Source organism: Corvus moneduloides, chromosome 6 (assembly GCF_009650955.1).
Source record: "Corvus moneduloides isolate bCorMon1 chromosome 6, bCorMon1.pri, whole genome shotgun sequence".
NCBI classification, from domain to species: domain Eukaryota; kingdom Metazoa; phylum Chordata; class Aves; order Passeriformes; family Corvidae; genus Corvus; species Corvus moneduloides.
In genome coordinates this window covers 2,520,907-2,536,771 of record NC_045481.1, presented here as the reverse complement: position 1 = coordinate 2,536,771, position 15,865 = coordinate 2,520,907, and the positions used below count along the sequence as shown (strand labels likewise).

The following is a 15,865-nucleotide window of genomic DNA, read 5'->3' as shown; positions in this document are numbered from 1 at the left end:
GAATCAGAGTTTGGGTTGGAAGGGACCTTAAAGCTCACCCCATTCTACCCCTTGCCATGGGCAGAGACACCTTCCACTGTCCCAGGCTGCTCCAAGCCCCATGCAGCCTGGCCTTGGACATTCCAGGGATCCAGGGGCAGCCACAGCTTCTCTGGGCACCCTGTGCCAGGGGCCTCACAGTTGGGAACTGGGACCTTCCAACCCCAAAGACTCTCAGTTGCCACCTTCCCCTAGGAATTGCTGCCTTAAAAAAAAGGAGAATGTTCTGACCTTGCTTAAGATCAAACTTTCAGACTATTTTTCATTTTAAAGCTCCCTTGTGCCTCTAAACTTTGGTTTAATGCAAACCAAGCTACTTTCTCACAGCAGAGGGTCCAGAGGGAAGAGGTAAGAACAAGACAGAACGTCTGCAACCAACTGGAAAACACTTGGGCTGCGTTCTCTGAGCCACCTGACAGCCAATTCCCTGCCTTCCTCTGGAGATCCTATCTGGTAAATACAGCAGGAAATCCTACTGATCCCAAAAAACCTTTAGTCCAGCCCAGAGAAGCTGTGGCTGCCCCTGGATCCCTGGAAGAGTCCAAGGCCAAGTTGGATGGGGCTTGGAGCACGCTGGGACAGTGGAAGGTGTCCCTGCCATGGCAGGGGGTGGGACTGGATGGGCTTTGAGGTTTCTGGGATTCTCCAGAGAAGTTGTTCATTTCCTTCCATGCAAACAAGAGCCTTGGAGGTTTCCAGACAGCTCTTTGTGAATCCTGTAGGGTTGCCTCTTCCCTCAGGGCACATTCCATCTGCAATCCAGAATGGCATCCTCAGGCTGGGGTACCTCAGCCACAGGGAGATGAAATTTGGGATGTCTTCACTAATGCATAGCTGGAGGTGCTGGAGCTGTGATGCAGAGAGCCTGAGGGAGCAGAAACCCGGAGCCAGCTGTTCTGGCACCAACCCAGGCTGGAGTCAGGAGAAGCACATTGTTCCTCTTACCACCCTGCAGACTTACCTGGAATTCCCAACCATTTTCTCATGGCAGCATTCCTGCTCTAAGCCGGAGCAGCGGTGCACAGTGTCACTGCTGTTTCCAGTGAACTGAAACAGAGCAATGACGTGTCCTGCTAAATAAATCCTGGATGTTTTCCAACCCTCAGCATCAGGACTATGCTAAGAAGCCCTTTGGGGGGTCTGAGCTAAAAGAGGCTTGTTGGAAAAATCCTAAATAAAATTAATTAGGAAGAGGTGAATGTATTACGAGGGCAATGAACGAGTGAGCATTTTCCTGGACACTCGGAGAATTTTTAGGAGATAAATTCGTTTTTGATGCAGCAGCTGGGAGCACCCTTGGAAGTATGACTGTCCTAAACCCTGTGGCAGATGTTTGAAAATATCCCTGAGCTCTGGTGCCTCACAAGGCTTGGCAGCATCACTGGAAGCCAAGTGAGAGATGCTGCAGGTGGTGCTGTGCTGGAGAGCACGGCCAGGAGACGCCTCCTTCCAGAGGGATAAGGGGTGGTGCTCAGATCCTGCTTCCCAAAACTCTGTGGGGATTTTAGACCCTTCCTCATCTGGCAGCTTGATTCCTTCTCGTTCCCAAATGAGTGAAGTGGTGCTTGCACAATTCAGGGCAGCTGGGATTCCAGCTCAAGGAATGTGCTGCGGAGCGTGATCAGCCCCCTCAGGGAATTAAAATTGTGCATTCAGGGGGGACTAATTTTCTAGGAAATATTTAAATAGATTTGTTGAAGTGTTTCCTGTCTGCAGTGGAGCTGTGTGAATTTGGGGGTTTTTGGGTACAGAACAAAGAATCCATCACTGGAGAAATACGGGCTGGTATGTGGCTCTGGGACTGGCACAGCCAGAAATAGGGAAAAATTTGGAAGTGTGATGGGGAGGGAGAATCTCATCAGGTCAAGGAATAAGCCTGGTGTTGCTGGAGGTTGTCCTGACTTAGGAGAGAATTCCTGCAGCCAGGGCAGCACCTGAAGACAAGCTCGTATCTCAAGTGAGGATTTAAAGCCTGGAGAAGTGCTTGGTGGAGGAACTTGGGATGGGAGCTTTTCTTTCAGCATTGATAAAATCAAGTAACCAAGGACCAAGAGAGCTGGAAAGCAACATCCAAGAGTGGTTTCTCTGTAGCAGCTGGAAAGGGACTTTGGACAAGGGCCTGGAGTGACAGAACAAGGGGGAATGGCTTCCTACTGCCAGAGGTTAGATGGGATATTGGGAACTGGGAATTCCTGGCTGTGAGGGTGGGGAGGCCCTGGCACAGGGTGCCCAGAGAAGCTGTGGCTGCCCCTGGATCCCTGGAAGTGTCCAAGGCAAGGCTGAACAGGGCTTGGAGCCACCTGGGCTAGTGGAAGGTGCCCACAGCAGCGGGTGGAACAGGATGAGCTTTAAGGTCCCTTCCAACCCAGACCATTCAGAAATTCTATGATAATGACTGAGCCCTCAATGAGCCACTCCTTAAGGAACTCCCTCCACTGGAAAAGGAAAACAGTTGAAATGAAAGTTTATGGGCCACACGGGAAACAGTGGAAAATACAGCTTGGAGTGTAGCTGCAAAACAGGGATCAAAGAACCAAAAAGTGACCAGTTGGGAGGCAGCTCCATCCACTGAGCTCTGAGTCACTGTTCCCAGGAGCTTGGGCTGTGTGACAGTGAACGTTCTGAGGAGCAGTCACTGGTGTCTGACAGCAATTTATATCATGGCTGTTATCTGAGGTACCCCCTTAGTTCTCAGGAAAAACCTGGCTTCTCCGAAGAGAGGGATTTCTCCCTCTCCTTGGGTCGAAAGTGCCATTTTTGTTGCTTTTCAGTTGCACAATGAAAGGAGGAGGGGGGTGGTGGTGTTGAAATCCTCCTTGTTCTCACCCCACCTTTGGCAGCAGCTGTTTGGAGCTCTGATCTCTGCATTTCACAAGCTCCCCACCATGCCTTGCACATTCCCACAAAGCTTGGATTTCCCGTGGATCCACTGCCTGAAACCACAGCCAGGCTGGACAGGGCTTGGAGCAAGCTGGGATGGTGGAAGGTGTTCCTGCCCAGGGCAGGGGGTGGAATGGGATGAGCTTTAAGGTCCTTTCTGACCCAAATCATTCTGGGATTCTGTGAAATTGGAGGCTTTTTGTAAGGGAATAAACCAGCTCTGCAGTCAGCTTTGTTTTGGAGCTGTGACCAAGAGATCCCAGCCTGGTCTTTGCCTATCCTGCAGCAGCCCCAGCCTGCTCAGAGGAGCTGGATAAATCAAGAGGCACTTGAGGGAGAGGTTGGTTTATCGCCAGGCTCTTAGCCCTACTCCAGTAAAGCCATCACCCATCATTTCTCAAAGGTCACTGGGATTTGTAGGATTTCTGTTTAGATTTATAATTGGTCTCCTGTTTCCCAGAATGCTTACGCACTGTAAGTCCTTAAGACATTTCATTTTCCTCTGTCCTGCAGATCCTGGAGGCTCAGTGCTGGTGGCTGAAGAGCAAACACTGTTCTCATCATGGGGATTTTCCCCTGATCCGTGGTCGCTGCCTGCTCCTCCTCCCTGAGCTGCAGTAATTTCTTGTGAGCCTCTAATCCTGGTTTAGTTCCTGAAAGTCTGCTCTGGCAGGATGTTATGTGTGCAGGCATCGATCAGGTTTCCAGGAAAAAAAAATCTCAACACCTCTCTTTCTATTGTTTATTCTTGTATCTTTGTCTTTTTCCAGCCAAGGCAGCTTTTGAAGAGGCAGGAAACATCCTCAGTGGCCACGTAAGGATGGGGATGTATTTTGAAGATGATGCCTTGGCTTTGTAAGTGGTTTCTCTTTTTCTTTGGGAAGAATTCAAGCTGATCTGCACTTAGTGAAAGGCAGTGCCTGGAGCAAGTGTCACTGTGCTGAGTGACAGCTACAAGTGACTTACTCCTGCAGGGAGATGGGTCAGGACTCATCCAAAGGGAATTGTCACCTTGGCTCTGCCACTGGTTCTCAGCCTATCCATGGTCACCTCTCTGAGCCCTGTTGAAATGAGCAGTCACTTCTCTTCCTGCTGGTTTTGTTCCCTCCAGGAATTTTCAGCCCCCATGGATCTGGTTGTGCTCCTCATAGAAACAGGAGCAAACCTTTCTGAAAATAAAAAGCAGGCTGGAAAAATTACAACATCAGTGTGTGACGGAGAAAAAGTCCTGCTTTTCTCTTTCCATGAGGAAGAGGTGATGGATTGTCAGTGCAGTGCCTTCCCTTGCTCTGGTGGTTGCTCCCAGTTGCCAAGAGCAGCCAGAAAAGAAGCTGCTTGTGACTACCTGGGGTGGACATTGAGTCTGGGTGCTGGAAAAGGCTTTGGAAGCTGGGAAATAGATGCTGTCTTGCCATGGAGCTGCATTCCTGGTGGAATTGCATCCCTGACGTTAAGCCAAATGGAGCTAATGGGGTCTTACCTGTGTCATTAACAATCCAGCAAGGGGCAAAGCCCTTTGGGTTAGAGTGTGAGAGGTGCCTCAGTGCCTAGAACTGCAGCTGGATCCAGGGGGGATCTCCAGCTCATCCTGGCATCTCATTTCCATCAGGAATTAGCTATCAAGGCAGAGTTACAAATCCCAGAAGGTCCTTGGCCTGTTTTCCAGGTGTGGGTTTAAGAGCCTACAATGCAGCAGGGAATTATTTCCCTGAGTTCCTCAGAGATGTGATGCATTCCTGATGAGACACGGGCGTTTCTGTGGTGAGCACGGAGAATAAAAGTGCAAACACCTCGGGAATACATCTTCATTAACCAACCTGTGCTCCAGGCGTCAGGGGGAACCTGACCCCCCAGTTAAGACTTTTCTTCCCTGAGGATTTCAGCCCAGCTGATAGAAGGAAAAAAAAAAACAAAAACCAAAAAGCAGAGGACAGGGTGATCTCTCAAGGTACCAGGAGAAAAAGCCTGTGTTCTCTCAGAGCTGACACATGCAGGAATCCACCTCCCTGCTCCTGCTCCAGGAGCCTGCAGCCTGCTCCTGTTTAGCAGGAATATTTAGTACAGTTTATATTGATAGTCCTTCAGCCAAATTTGGATTTTGGCTGTGATTTGTGGGTGAACTACTGTAGCTGATGGGCTTCTCAACTGTAAGCTGAAAGTAAACACTTACAGGAATTCCTTGTGCAAGAGCCAGGCTCACTTCCCTTCTTCAGAGAAAGCCATTCTTCAGCTCAGTGCTCAAGGAGAAAATATTTGTGGCTCCCAGGTCATGGAAAGCTGATTCCCCTTTTGTGCATCCTGTAGACCTTTTCCAGAGAAAAGGCTGCAGGATACACGAAGTCTGTTGTCAGCAAAGCTGTTTGCTCAGCAGGCACCTGCTGGGCTGGTCCCTAATGAAGGGGAAAAAGGCATTGAGGAAGAAATGCTTTGAATGAGGTCGTTATTTATTTCCACATCCATGTCAGAGATTCCTGCCAAGTATTTGTTTGCAGATGGTTTTGATTGAAATGCAAGACTCGTGTTACCCACTGAATGGTCCTGCTGTATAAATAGAAAGCTGTGGTGAGCAACAATGCAACCCCTCAGGACCAGGAAGAGGAGAAGGGATTTCAGGATAGATTCTAGCTGGGGAATTTGGTGATTTTCTGGAATTATGTAAGATATTTCCTCACAGAATCCCAGAATGGTTTGGGTTGGAAGGGACCTTAAAGCTCATCTCGTTCCACCATGTGCAGGGACACCTTCCCCTATCCCAGGGTGCTCCAAGCCCCATCCAACCTGGCCTTGGACACTTTCACTTTTCTCTGGAAGCCTCTTCCAGTGCCTCACCACCCTCACAGATGCTTATCAAAGCCTGCTGGACAAGTTGATGTGTTTTAGATACAGGGAACAAGAGTTCTCACTCCTCTGAGCCACGACCAAGCCAAAGAATCTCTTTACAAGCTGTAGAAGTTTAATAAGTTCAAAATCCCTGAATTCAATTTTTTTGAGGGGTTTTTGCTACTCTTGATCTACAGTAAATACAGGTTAATTTGCAAAGCAATGAAGAGGGAGGTTAAGGATCTTCCTCACAGCCCAAAGGATTTGCAGAGGTGTGAGAATCAATTTCTTTTGAGTAGCAGAACTTGGGAGTCCAGACTGGGGGAGGAAAGCTTAGCTCAGGGCTGGATTTACAAAGATAAACTAAAAAAAGTTGAAATGGCTCAGATAAATCCAAGAACAGTTTAGCAATTGTTTCCCCAGATTTGAAGGCCTCAGGGAAGTCCATGCTCAGGAGTTAGACTTCAGTGATCCTTGTGGGTCCCTTCCAACTGAGGATATTCTGTGATTCTTGACCACAACATCAGCACAGGTCTGGGGTGGCCCTTAGAAGTTTGCAGTGGGTGTGTTATTCCCAGAGGGATCAGTGCTGTGATGGAGGATGGGAAAGGCCTCCACAAGACTTGGACACCATGGAAATGAGTTACCTGCAGTTCCTTCCACTTGCTTTGTCATTGATGATCTAAAGAAATTCTTCCCTGTGAGGGTGGGGAGGCCCTGGCACAGGGTGCCCAGAGAAGCTGTGGCTGCCCCTGGATCCCTGGAAGTGTCCAAGGCCAGGTTGGACATTGAGGCTGGGAGCAGCCTGGGACAGTGGAAGGTGCCCCTGCCCATGGCAGGAGGTGGAACTGGGTGTGCTTTAAGGTCCCTTCCAACCCAACCCATTCTGGGATTCTTTGGTGTCACAGCCTTCGAGAAATTGCCAGGAGCCTTTGAAAAACAAACCAGACATGCCCCCAAAAAACTGCACAGGCAGCTGATTTCCCCTGGCACACCCTTCCTCTGGGCAGTGCCATCTGGAGCCTCCAGGGCTGAAGTTCCTCAAACTTCCAGAAAATTGCTGTCCTGGCTTGGTGTCTCCCCTGGCCTTTCATTGCTCAGACTTCTCCTATTTCTGCTTTTCCCACTTTCTCAGCTTTTCTTTGAGTACCTTGAACCCTCTTACCAGAAGGACTTTAGGGATTTAAGGATGATCTGGCTGCTCCACCAAGAGAGGGTGGGGGCAGCCTGTGTGTGTTGCTCTAATGTGGGGATGGGACTTCACCAAAATTTTGGGGATTGTTCACTGAGACAAGAACTGGATCTCCTGGAGGTCGTTTTGTGTGGGTTGTGTCGCTTGGATGGAATCTGAGACCTTCCATTTGCCTTGGCTTGGGAGGCAGAGTGAAGCCCTGGGTGGGCCTTTGCACCACCCAACCTTCGGTGTAAAAATGAAGGAGAAGTAGGAACAGAATCCCAGAATCCCAGAATGGTTTGGGTTGGAAGAAACCTCAAAGCCCATCCCGTTCCACTATCCCAGGACACCTTCCACTACGCCAGGTTGCTCCAAGCCCTGTCCAACCTGGCCTTGGACATTCCAAGGATGGGACATGTCTCCAGGAGGATGCCAGCTCTGTGTGCAGCACATTTGGTGTGTGTCCAACCCCCCTGTGCCCATCCCTCTTTTTCAGATCCCGAAAATACTCCGTGTCCCCCCCTGCCCTGCTCCTTGCCCGCAGCGGAGGCCGGAGCGTGGAAGGCATCGCTCTGTCCAAACACAGCGTGCAGGACGTGGTGCAGATGATCAGATATGAACTGCTGGACATTTTTGTGAGTAAAAATAAAATCAAAACGTCCTTTTTCCATCACAGTTGTTTGCAGAGCCCTGATTACAGCGTGGAGTTCTGCACAGCGGCCATGTCTGCTCGTTATTTTTCATCGTGCCGAGTTTGTTTTTAAGTTTTATGACTTAGAGCAGGCAGTCTGGATAGAAATCTGCTGTTTGCTGTGTGGTCTTGGAGCAGGAGACCCTGGAGTTGAGGGACTGGCCTCAGAGTCACTCACTCTGCAGTGCTTGGCCTCTCACAGGGTCTATTCCCTATTCCCAGGGCTTTTTCCATGTGCCATTTGGAGCCTGGCTGTAGCCTCTGCCTGCTCTGCTCACATCCCCATCTCCAAGCTCACAGCTGCTGCCACGGACTTGGTGAGCTTGGGTTGGGCAAAGACATCTCCAAGTGCACCAGAATCCCAGCCCTCTTGCAGCTTCCCACGTTCCACACAGACACTGCAGCCTTGCTTAACCCCCTGCACCCTCGTGAAGAGCAGAAAGCGGAATTTTCTCCCATTTTCTCCTCCCCATAACCCCCAGTTTCTTGTTTGTGACGTCTTGCAGCCAGAAATCACCGTGCCAAATCTGCCTCAGTACTTGCAGCTCAGAAAGCCCTTCCTCATCCTGTTCAGTGCTGGTGGCATCAGTCAGATGGAAAGCAAGGAAATGCTGAAGCTGGCAAAAGGAAGAGCCCAGCAGGCATTTGTGGCTTGCTGGTTGAACCTGTGAGTGTTTGAAAATCTCTCCTTTCCCTTAACTCGCTCCGAGCCTTGCAGAAAAAAAAAACCCTGAGGCTGCAATTACTGAGAACATGAGCTGGTAATGTGATTATTGGGTCTGAAATCATCAGCAGTTGGGAGGTCAAACCATTGAGCAATGGTTCAGTCAGGTGTTCTGGGCAGCTGCAAAAATCTCCTGACAAAGTAAAATTAGTAAATATTTAATTAATGGCAGAAATCGTTTTCGATAGAGGAGGAAAATGTTCCCTAGTGCTTGTAGCAGCTTGACCCTGGGTCTGGTGTTACTTGTATTTTTGTTGTATGTGGGAGGGGAAAAAAAAAGAAAGGAAATTTGCCCTCCTGGAATGTGTTCTGGTGATTTTCCACCAGCAATTAGAGGGAATGACTGGTCATTGACTGGGGAAAGAAAGTTTTCACGAGAAGGTTCTACCAGCAGCCTCATAAATTAAACTTAAAAAATATTCAAGAAACAAAATTAATTCATGACCTAAGAAATAGAAAGTTGTAGGAATGGGGATTTTTTTTTTTTTTAATCCTCCCCTTCTTAGTTGCAGTTTGAATTTTTGGCCTCTGTTTGTTTTGCCCAAACCCAGAGAAACTTCAGTGGCTTAATCATAACGTGCTTTGAAGTCTGGGAAGCGCCGTCCAGCGTGGGCTGGAGTTTAGCTGAGGGAGAAAATGCACATGTGTTCAGAGAGAAAGGGATTGGGCTGCCAGTAATGCACCAGAAACGAGAGCCCTGGAACTTCCCCACCTACACATCTGCCTTTGCTCTGCCTTCCTGAGGCACAAAAAGCCTTCCTGTGCCAGAGCAAAGTGGCACTGCCACAAAGCAGGGCAGAATCCCAGCGTGGTTTGGGGTGGAAAGGACCTTAAAGATCATCCAGTTCCACCCCTGCCATGGGCAGGGACACCTTCCACTGTCCCAGGCTGCTCCAGGCTGGCCTGGAACACTTCCAGGGATCCAGAGGCAGCCACAGCTTCTCTGGGCACCCTGTGCCAGGGCCTCCCCACCCTCCCAGGGAAGAATTCCTTCCCAAATCCCATCTAGCCCTGCCCTCTGGCAGTGGAAAGCCATTCCCCCTTGTCCTGTCACTTCATGTCCTTGTCAAAAGTCCCTCGTCCTAGAGAGAAGCCCTCATTCCCAGGGCAAGCGCCAGCTCAGACCTGGGCCATCACTCTCAGCCCTCAGATGGTGCTGGAATGACTCAGAACCTTTGTGGGCCTGCTGTCCCTCTGTCTCAGTGTCCTGTTTTCACTCTCTCTGTGTCACTTGAGGGGTTTGCCTTTCCATCCCTGTGGAATTGCTGTCACCCTGGGGCTGTGGCAGCAGCTGGCCTGGAAGGAGCTGGCAGCTGTGCCTGCAGGCAGGGTCTGACCCCAGGGGGCTGCAGGATCTGTCCCACTCTTGTCCCAGCTGTTCTTAGAAGCTTTCCCACCTTTTTTCCACCTGTCTACAGGGTTTGCCCTGCTCAAGGATTTCTTCACACATCCAGGCTGTTGTCTGCTCTCTCTCCATTGGATCCTAACAGGTTCCTTAAGGCATTAAGCTTATATATGTAGTGCCATGAGCTTAGAATGAGGGAATCCTGGAATGGTTTGGGTTGCAAGGGACAGTAAAGCCCATCCCATTTGTCCATGGACACCTCCCACTATCCCAGGTTGCTCCAAGCCCCATCCAGCCTGGCTGTGAACACTTCCAGGGATGATGCTTCTACAGTCCCACAAAACTGCACTTTGCTGGATGGGGCCCTTTGGGGATTTTTTGGCTCTCAGTCGTTTTGTGCTGCCAAACCTGAATCTCCTCTTCCCAACAGGAAGAAGACTCCAGTGGGACACGGGATCCTGAGGAAATACTTTTCCACCACGCCTTCCTTGCCCGTTCTCCTCTGGGTGAACCTCCATGCTGGGGGTCAGGTATTCAAGTTCCCACCAGAACAGTCCATCACTGAGATGAACATCTTGTCTTGGCTGGAGAAGCTCCAAGCAGGACTGGAGATTCCCAGCAGTAAGTGGACACAGGTTTATAACGTTCCCAAGCACACACTGTGAGCTCCAGTCTGTTTATGAGAAGATCCTACGTGCAATAAATTGTCTGCCCTGGAATTTAACGATGGAAAAACCAGCTCTGCTTGTTAGAGCTGCAGAAGTACAAATAGTCCAGCCAGGAGAGAATGCCCACACTCACAAGTTTGCTTTGGGACTGTTTAATGCTCAGAGCCAAACGTGGATAGTTTGGATTTGGCATCTTTTCCTTGTGATAATCCCCAAATCTGGCTGTGTTTTCCCATTCCCAAATGCAACTTGCTAATAAGAAACCTCCCAGCTCCCAGTTGTCAGTGTAAGAAGTAGCTGCTCTTTGGGCACCTTCGTGCCCAATTTCTTTTTTGGATGGGAGAGGATAAGGAAGCTGCTTTTTACTGGGGTCTTTTGGACATGAAGGGTTGGTTTGTGCTGTGAAGCTTTTCACTGCATCCCTCCTGTCCTGATCAGCCCAGTGAGGCTTTGGAGGAAGCCAGCATGGATATGCCTTCCTCAGGAGAGCTGGAAAGGGGCTTTGGACAAGGCATGGAGGGACAGGACACAGGGAATGGCTTCCCACTGCCAGAGGGCAGGGATGGATGGAGATTGGGAAGGAATTCCTGGCTGTGGGGGAGGGGAGGCCCTGGCACAGGGTGCCCAGAGCAGCTGTGGCTTCCCCTGGATCCCTGCAAGTGTCCAAAGCCAGGCTGGATGGGGCTTGGAGCAGCCTGGGACAGTGGAAGGTGTCCCTGCCCATGGCAGGGGGGTGGAGCACGATGGGATTTAAGGTCCTTTCCAACCCAAACCATTCTGGAATTCTGTTAATTTTGTATTCATAGGAAGGGGAAAAAAAGCCATAATTCCTTGGAAAGGGAAATATCCCTGGACGTGGGGCATAACTCTTTACCTGCTGACTGGGACTGTATTTGCTGCTCAGGTACCTTGTCTGAGGAGGACTGGAAGCCACCACTCCCTGCTTACGACTTCCTCCAGATGATGGAGCCATCCGTGCCTGAGCTCTCTGCCCGCTCCGGGGACATCGCGGTGCCACACCCGCCCAAAAGCCCCGGAGGGGACACTGCTGCCACCGGGGAAGAGCCACCCCAGGAGAGCACGGCAGAGGAAGTTGGTTCCCCTGGGAGGGACCTGCGGGGCACAGCCTCGAGGCTGGCAGCGAGGGACAAGCAGGGCAAGAGACACAGCGAGCTCTGAGAGCTGGGGTGGGGAAAAGTGTGGGACTGCCCTGGAAAACCTCTCACTTTCCCAGCCTTCACTCCAAGGAGAGAAGTGGTTTCAGCTCTCAAGGAATGGTGAAGGGAAAGGCCACTCCCTGCTGCAGAGTGCTGGTGGCTTCTGATGCCAGAGATGTGTCTGTGCATCCCACATGTTGTTCCCTGGCTGCTGCTGGGAGCTCACTGAGCAACAAACTGCACTGGAAAAGACAAATCAGCCCTGCTCTGTAGATTCCCTAAATCTCAGAGCTGCCCCTGAGTAGAAAGGGGTGAGTGATTCCAAGATAAAAAGCCCGTTTCTCTCCTCCCTGGTTGCAGGAGAAGCTCTACTGATGTGTGTCAGCAAATGCTGCGATTCCATCTGCGCTGGAACCGTGTGGAGCTGGGAGGGCCAGCATTCCACCACTCCAGAGCTGCTGCAGCCAGCCCCCCGTTGTGTTTACACCTGACTTGTGACCCGAATCCATGAGCGTGTTCATCCTCAGGGGGAAGAGGAGGATCTGGTGGAAGCAGATTTATTACAGAGGCCAGAGCTCAGGTCGCACAACAGCCCTGAATAGCTGGGACAAAACTCTGCCAGCAAATCTCCAGGGTGGGCAGGTTGGGAGATGGCTTTCCTCACTGCTGGCATTTCCTTGGTCCTGAGCCCAGGGGGTTCTTTGCAGCCTCGATTTGTCTTTGCTCTCGGTGACAGCATCGAGGTTGGTGCCTGCTGAGCTGGAATGGCACAGGGAGCAAGGTCTGTGGGAAGCTCAGCGCTGTGGAAGAGGGGAGGGAGATGAAGGGCAAGGCTGGACCCTTCCAAGATGGGATGGAGCTGCTTCAGATCCAAAACTAAGTGGGGAGATGCAAAACCTGAGGAAGTGGCTTTGCAGCCTCTGCCCATCTCCTGGGGACAAGAAGCAGCAGAGGGTTGAAAGCAGAAGGTCTGTAAGGTCCCTTCCAACCCAAACCATTCTCAGATTCCATGATCATCCCCCTCCCTTCAATGAACATCTCCCGTCCACTGCACCACTGAGACATGACAGAAGGGTCAGATCCTCCTCCTACTCCTTAGGGCTCTGAAATTACTGGGAAGAGGAAAAAATGCTGGTAAGGAACTGCTGAGAGCATTGCAAACTCTGTATTTCTCATCCTGCAAGGAGCACACATGGCTGTGAGGCTTTTGAAATATCCAGAAATAGATCATTAGTTCTGGGCTCTCCTGGAAGCCTTTAATTGCAAGAGACCATTTTTGGACCGAATGGCAGGCTTTGAGCAAGAATGTATATATTTAAAGGAATAAACTGCAGCCTGCTGATCAAAAGCATTATCCCCAAGGGAAGGGTGTGAACAGATCCTTCGTGTGTTCCCGTCATTCCTCTGCTCCATAAGCTCCTTACACTGCTGAATTCCATAAATGGAACTTTGGTCATTTCCCATTCTGTCCCTGATCATCGAATCCCAGAATGGGTTGGGTTGGAAGGGACCTTAAAGATCATCTCATCCCACCCTTGCCATGGGCAGGGACACCTTGCCCTATCCCAGGTTGCTCCAAGCCTCGTCCAGCCTGGCCTGGAACACTTCCAGGGATCCAGGAACAGCCACAGCTTCTCTGGGCACCCTGTGCCAGGGCCTCCCCACCCTCCCAGGGAAGAATTCCTTCCTGATATCCCATCTAACCCTGCCCTCTGGCAGTTTGAAGTGCAATAATCGGGTTTTTCATGGCATCTTAAATAAACTCCACTCAAGTAGGCTCCTCTGCATCTGCTTTGGGTGGTGGGAGCAGTGCCTGCCCCTCATCAGCAGGATCCCTTCCTTCCACAGGGTTCGTGGAAGACAAGGAGCATTCCCACGTCCCCACTTTTATCCGCGTGTCCTTTTCCAGCCCTTCTCCCGTGCAGGACTGGGGCAGGAGTTTGTCACTAGGGGTCAGTGCCACATCTCCGTTGTGGCTTCGCAAATCGCTGCCTCTCCCGGTGCTGCCGGATTGACGCTGGAGCGTCACCATCGAGGCGCTGGAGGTCAGGAACATCTTCCCACTGGGATCCTGATGGGATGCTGCTGGATGAGGGGCTGTTTAGCTGGGGACTGCTGGCTCTCTCCACAACACCACCAGTGGGATCCATCAGCTCCAGCCTCCCAGGTTGGGTTGGGATGCCCGGAGCTTTGGGCTGAGTCCCCCTTGCAGGTACCGGCACAGAGATGTGGGAAAGGGATGTGCTTATCCATGTCCCACCACTGCCAGAATCCAGCTGGATGGGCAGCTGTGGGTTTGCTCTGGATGCAGGTCAGGGTCCTGGACCACATCAGGTGCCTTTAGGTTCATTGGGGTTTTATTTTTCAGTACAAAATGTCTTTTCCATTGTGTAACCCAAACAGACACTGGGGGAAACCCGTGGAGGCAGAAATGTGCCAGGATATGTATGGACAGGGTGAAGACGTCAGGGATGCTGAGGGCAGTGTGAGGGGATCTGCATCCCAAAGTTTCCTCATCCAGCAGAGGAAACGCTCCAGCACGTGGCTGTTTCCAGCAACTCCAGCTCTGGGGACAGAGCGGGGTGGAAAGAAACACTCCGAGGATGTTCATGGAATCAGAGCCATGGAGTGGTCTGGGTTGAAAGGGGCCTTTAAAGGGCATCCAGTCCCACCCTGCCACGGGCAGAGACACCTTCCACTGGACAAGGCTGCTCTGATTCCCATCCAGCCTGGCCTGGAATTACAGCCTTGGGTGAGAAGCGAAGCAGAGGAGGCAGAGCTCGTGTTCTGGGGGGCGGCTGTGAGGGACAGAGTGATTCCCAGGAGGCTGGAGGAGCGGGATCTGTCCTGTCCCAGGAGGCTGGAGGAGCAGGATGCTGGGGTCTGCGTCAGCAGGCCCTGTTGTCAGCAATGCTGCTGCTCAAGTGAGGTGAGATCACCAGGGACACTGATGTTATCAGCTCCTTCTTCAAGCATTTAACAATAAAAGCCGTGTTTGTGTGGGTAAACCACAGCTCTTCCTCCTTCAGTGGTGCTGGGGGGGCTCAGCTGAAGATTTCCTGACTGATATGGATCAACAACAGCTTTCAGACCAAACTCTTCTGCTAGGACTTGATTTCAGGGGACATTTGGATGTGCTCAGGAGCCTTTCAAGGGGTGTTTAAATTATCAAAAGATCGAACAAAGATACACACCCCCCCAAAAAAGAGGATTATGTGCTTGTCCCGAAAGCAAAACAATTTATTGTCCTAAACCACAGGAAATTCTCCATGCACTCCTTGTTGGCCCCTTCCAACTCAGGATGTTCTGTGATTCTCTGGTCTGTCCCCATCCTCAAGGATCACCCACAAAGCCATCATCATCATCAGTTAGGAGGGAGGAAGGCTGGCAGCAGTGCTCACTGCAGGGCAGAGGAAATATTAAAGGTGTGTGTTGTGTTTTCCATGTTTAAAAGCTGTCAGAGGGATCATTATGGAGGTGCCCTCTGATCTCCAAACTATGGGACATCAGAAGCAATCAGCATTTCTTCCAGGTTTTTCACCCTTTGAGCAGAACCAGGGTGGTGGGATACAAGTCCTTGTGATGGAAGATGGATTTTCCAAACCGGCTGAGAATCTCCAAATTCTCAGCCCATCCTGGACCACTGCTGGATGGTTACAGTCCCTCCTGGCAAGCCTCATTCCGTGGCCAGGCTCTGGTCTGGGATACAGCTGCAGGATGGTGGAAGAGGCGGCAGCAGCAGGGAGGAGGCAGGAGAGGACACGGTCCCCAGGAGGGAGATGCTGCCAGGCAGCAGCAGGGCCACGGCAAGGACAGATCTGCCTGGACAGATTCCAGCAGCGCTGCCAGGATGTGGAGCAGGACAAGATCTGGTGAGCTGGCTCACGTCCCTTGGGGCTGGGTGGGGACAGGGAGGCTGGCAGGGCTGGGGGACTGTGAGAACCAGTCCCTCCATCCCATCTGGTGGCTCAGCCTGGCGGAGATGCTTTCCCTGCAGGGCAGGTTCCTCTCCAGCACGGCTTGGCCGTGATCCCTGCCCTGGAGCACCCGCTCCTGCCGCAGGGCCCTGCCGGCGGCGTGTCCGGGAATGTTTGTCCGGAGTTGCCAGGTGAGGCTGGGCTGCTGCTGAGGGTGTCTGGAATTGTCTTGTCCAGACCTCAGCCCACCCCTGGGGACATCCAGGGTGACGCAATCCATCCTGGTACCCTGGATGTGGTTCCCCATGCCCTTGGCATCGCCTGAGGGGATGGAGAAGGATCCCGCAGCTGCCTGGTGTGTCCATCATTGCCAGTGTGTCCCCACCCCAGTGTGTCCCCCCAAACCAGCCCCCCGAGCCCACACAATGCCCCTGCTGCCTGTCAGTTTGG

At 51.5% G+C, this 15,865-nt stretch overlaps 1 protein-coding gene across 4 annotated transcripts in view; it reads left to right on the top strand.

Annotated features, from left to right (window-relative positions):
• TXNDC16 (thioredoxin domain containing 16) overlaps positions 1–14,506 on the top strand; it is a 38,557-nt gene extending 24,051 nt beyond the window's left edge. For 2 of the 4 annotated variants that reach the window (XM_032111738.1, XM_032111737.1), the window contains 5 exons: positions 3,690–3,774; positions 7,410–7,548; positions 8,111–8,271; positions 10,104–10,294; positions 11,246–13,275. In XM_032111738.1, coding sequence (XP_031967629.1) covers positions 3,690–3,774; positions 7,410–7,548; positions 8,111–8,271; positions 10,104–10,294; positions 11,246–11,520 — 851 coding nt within the window. In that variant the 3' untranslated portion in view covers positions 11,521–13,275. Of the gene's footprint in view, positions 1–3,689; positions 3,775–7,409; positions 7,549–8,110; positions 8,272–10,103; positions 10,295–11,245 lie in introns of all 4 variants that reach the window. The other 2 variants (XM_032111736.1, XR_004240726.1) reach the window with 2 other exon arrangements.
• Positions 14,507–15,865: the final 1,359 nt, after the last annotated feature.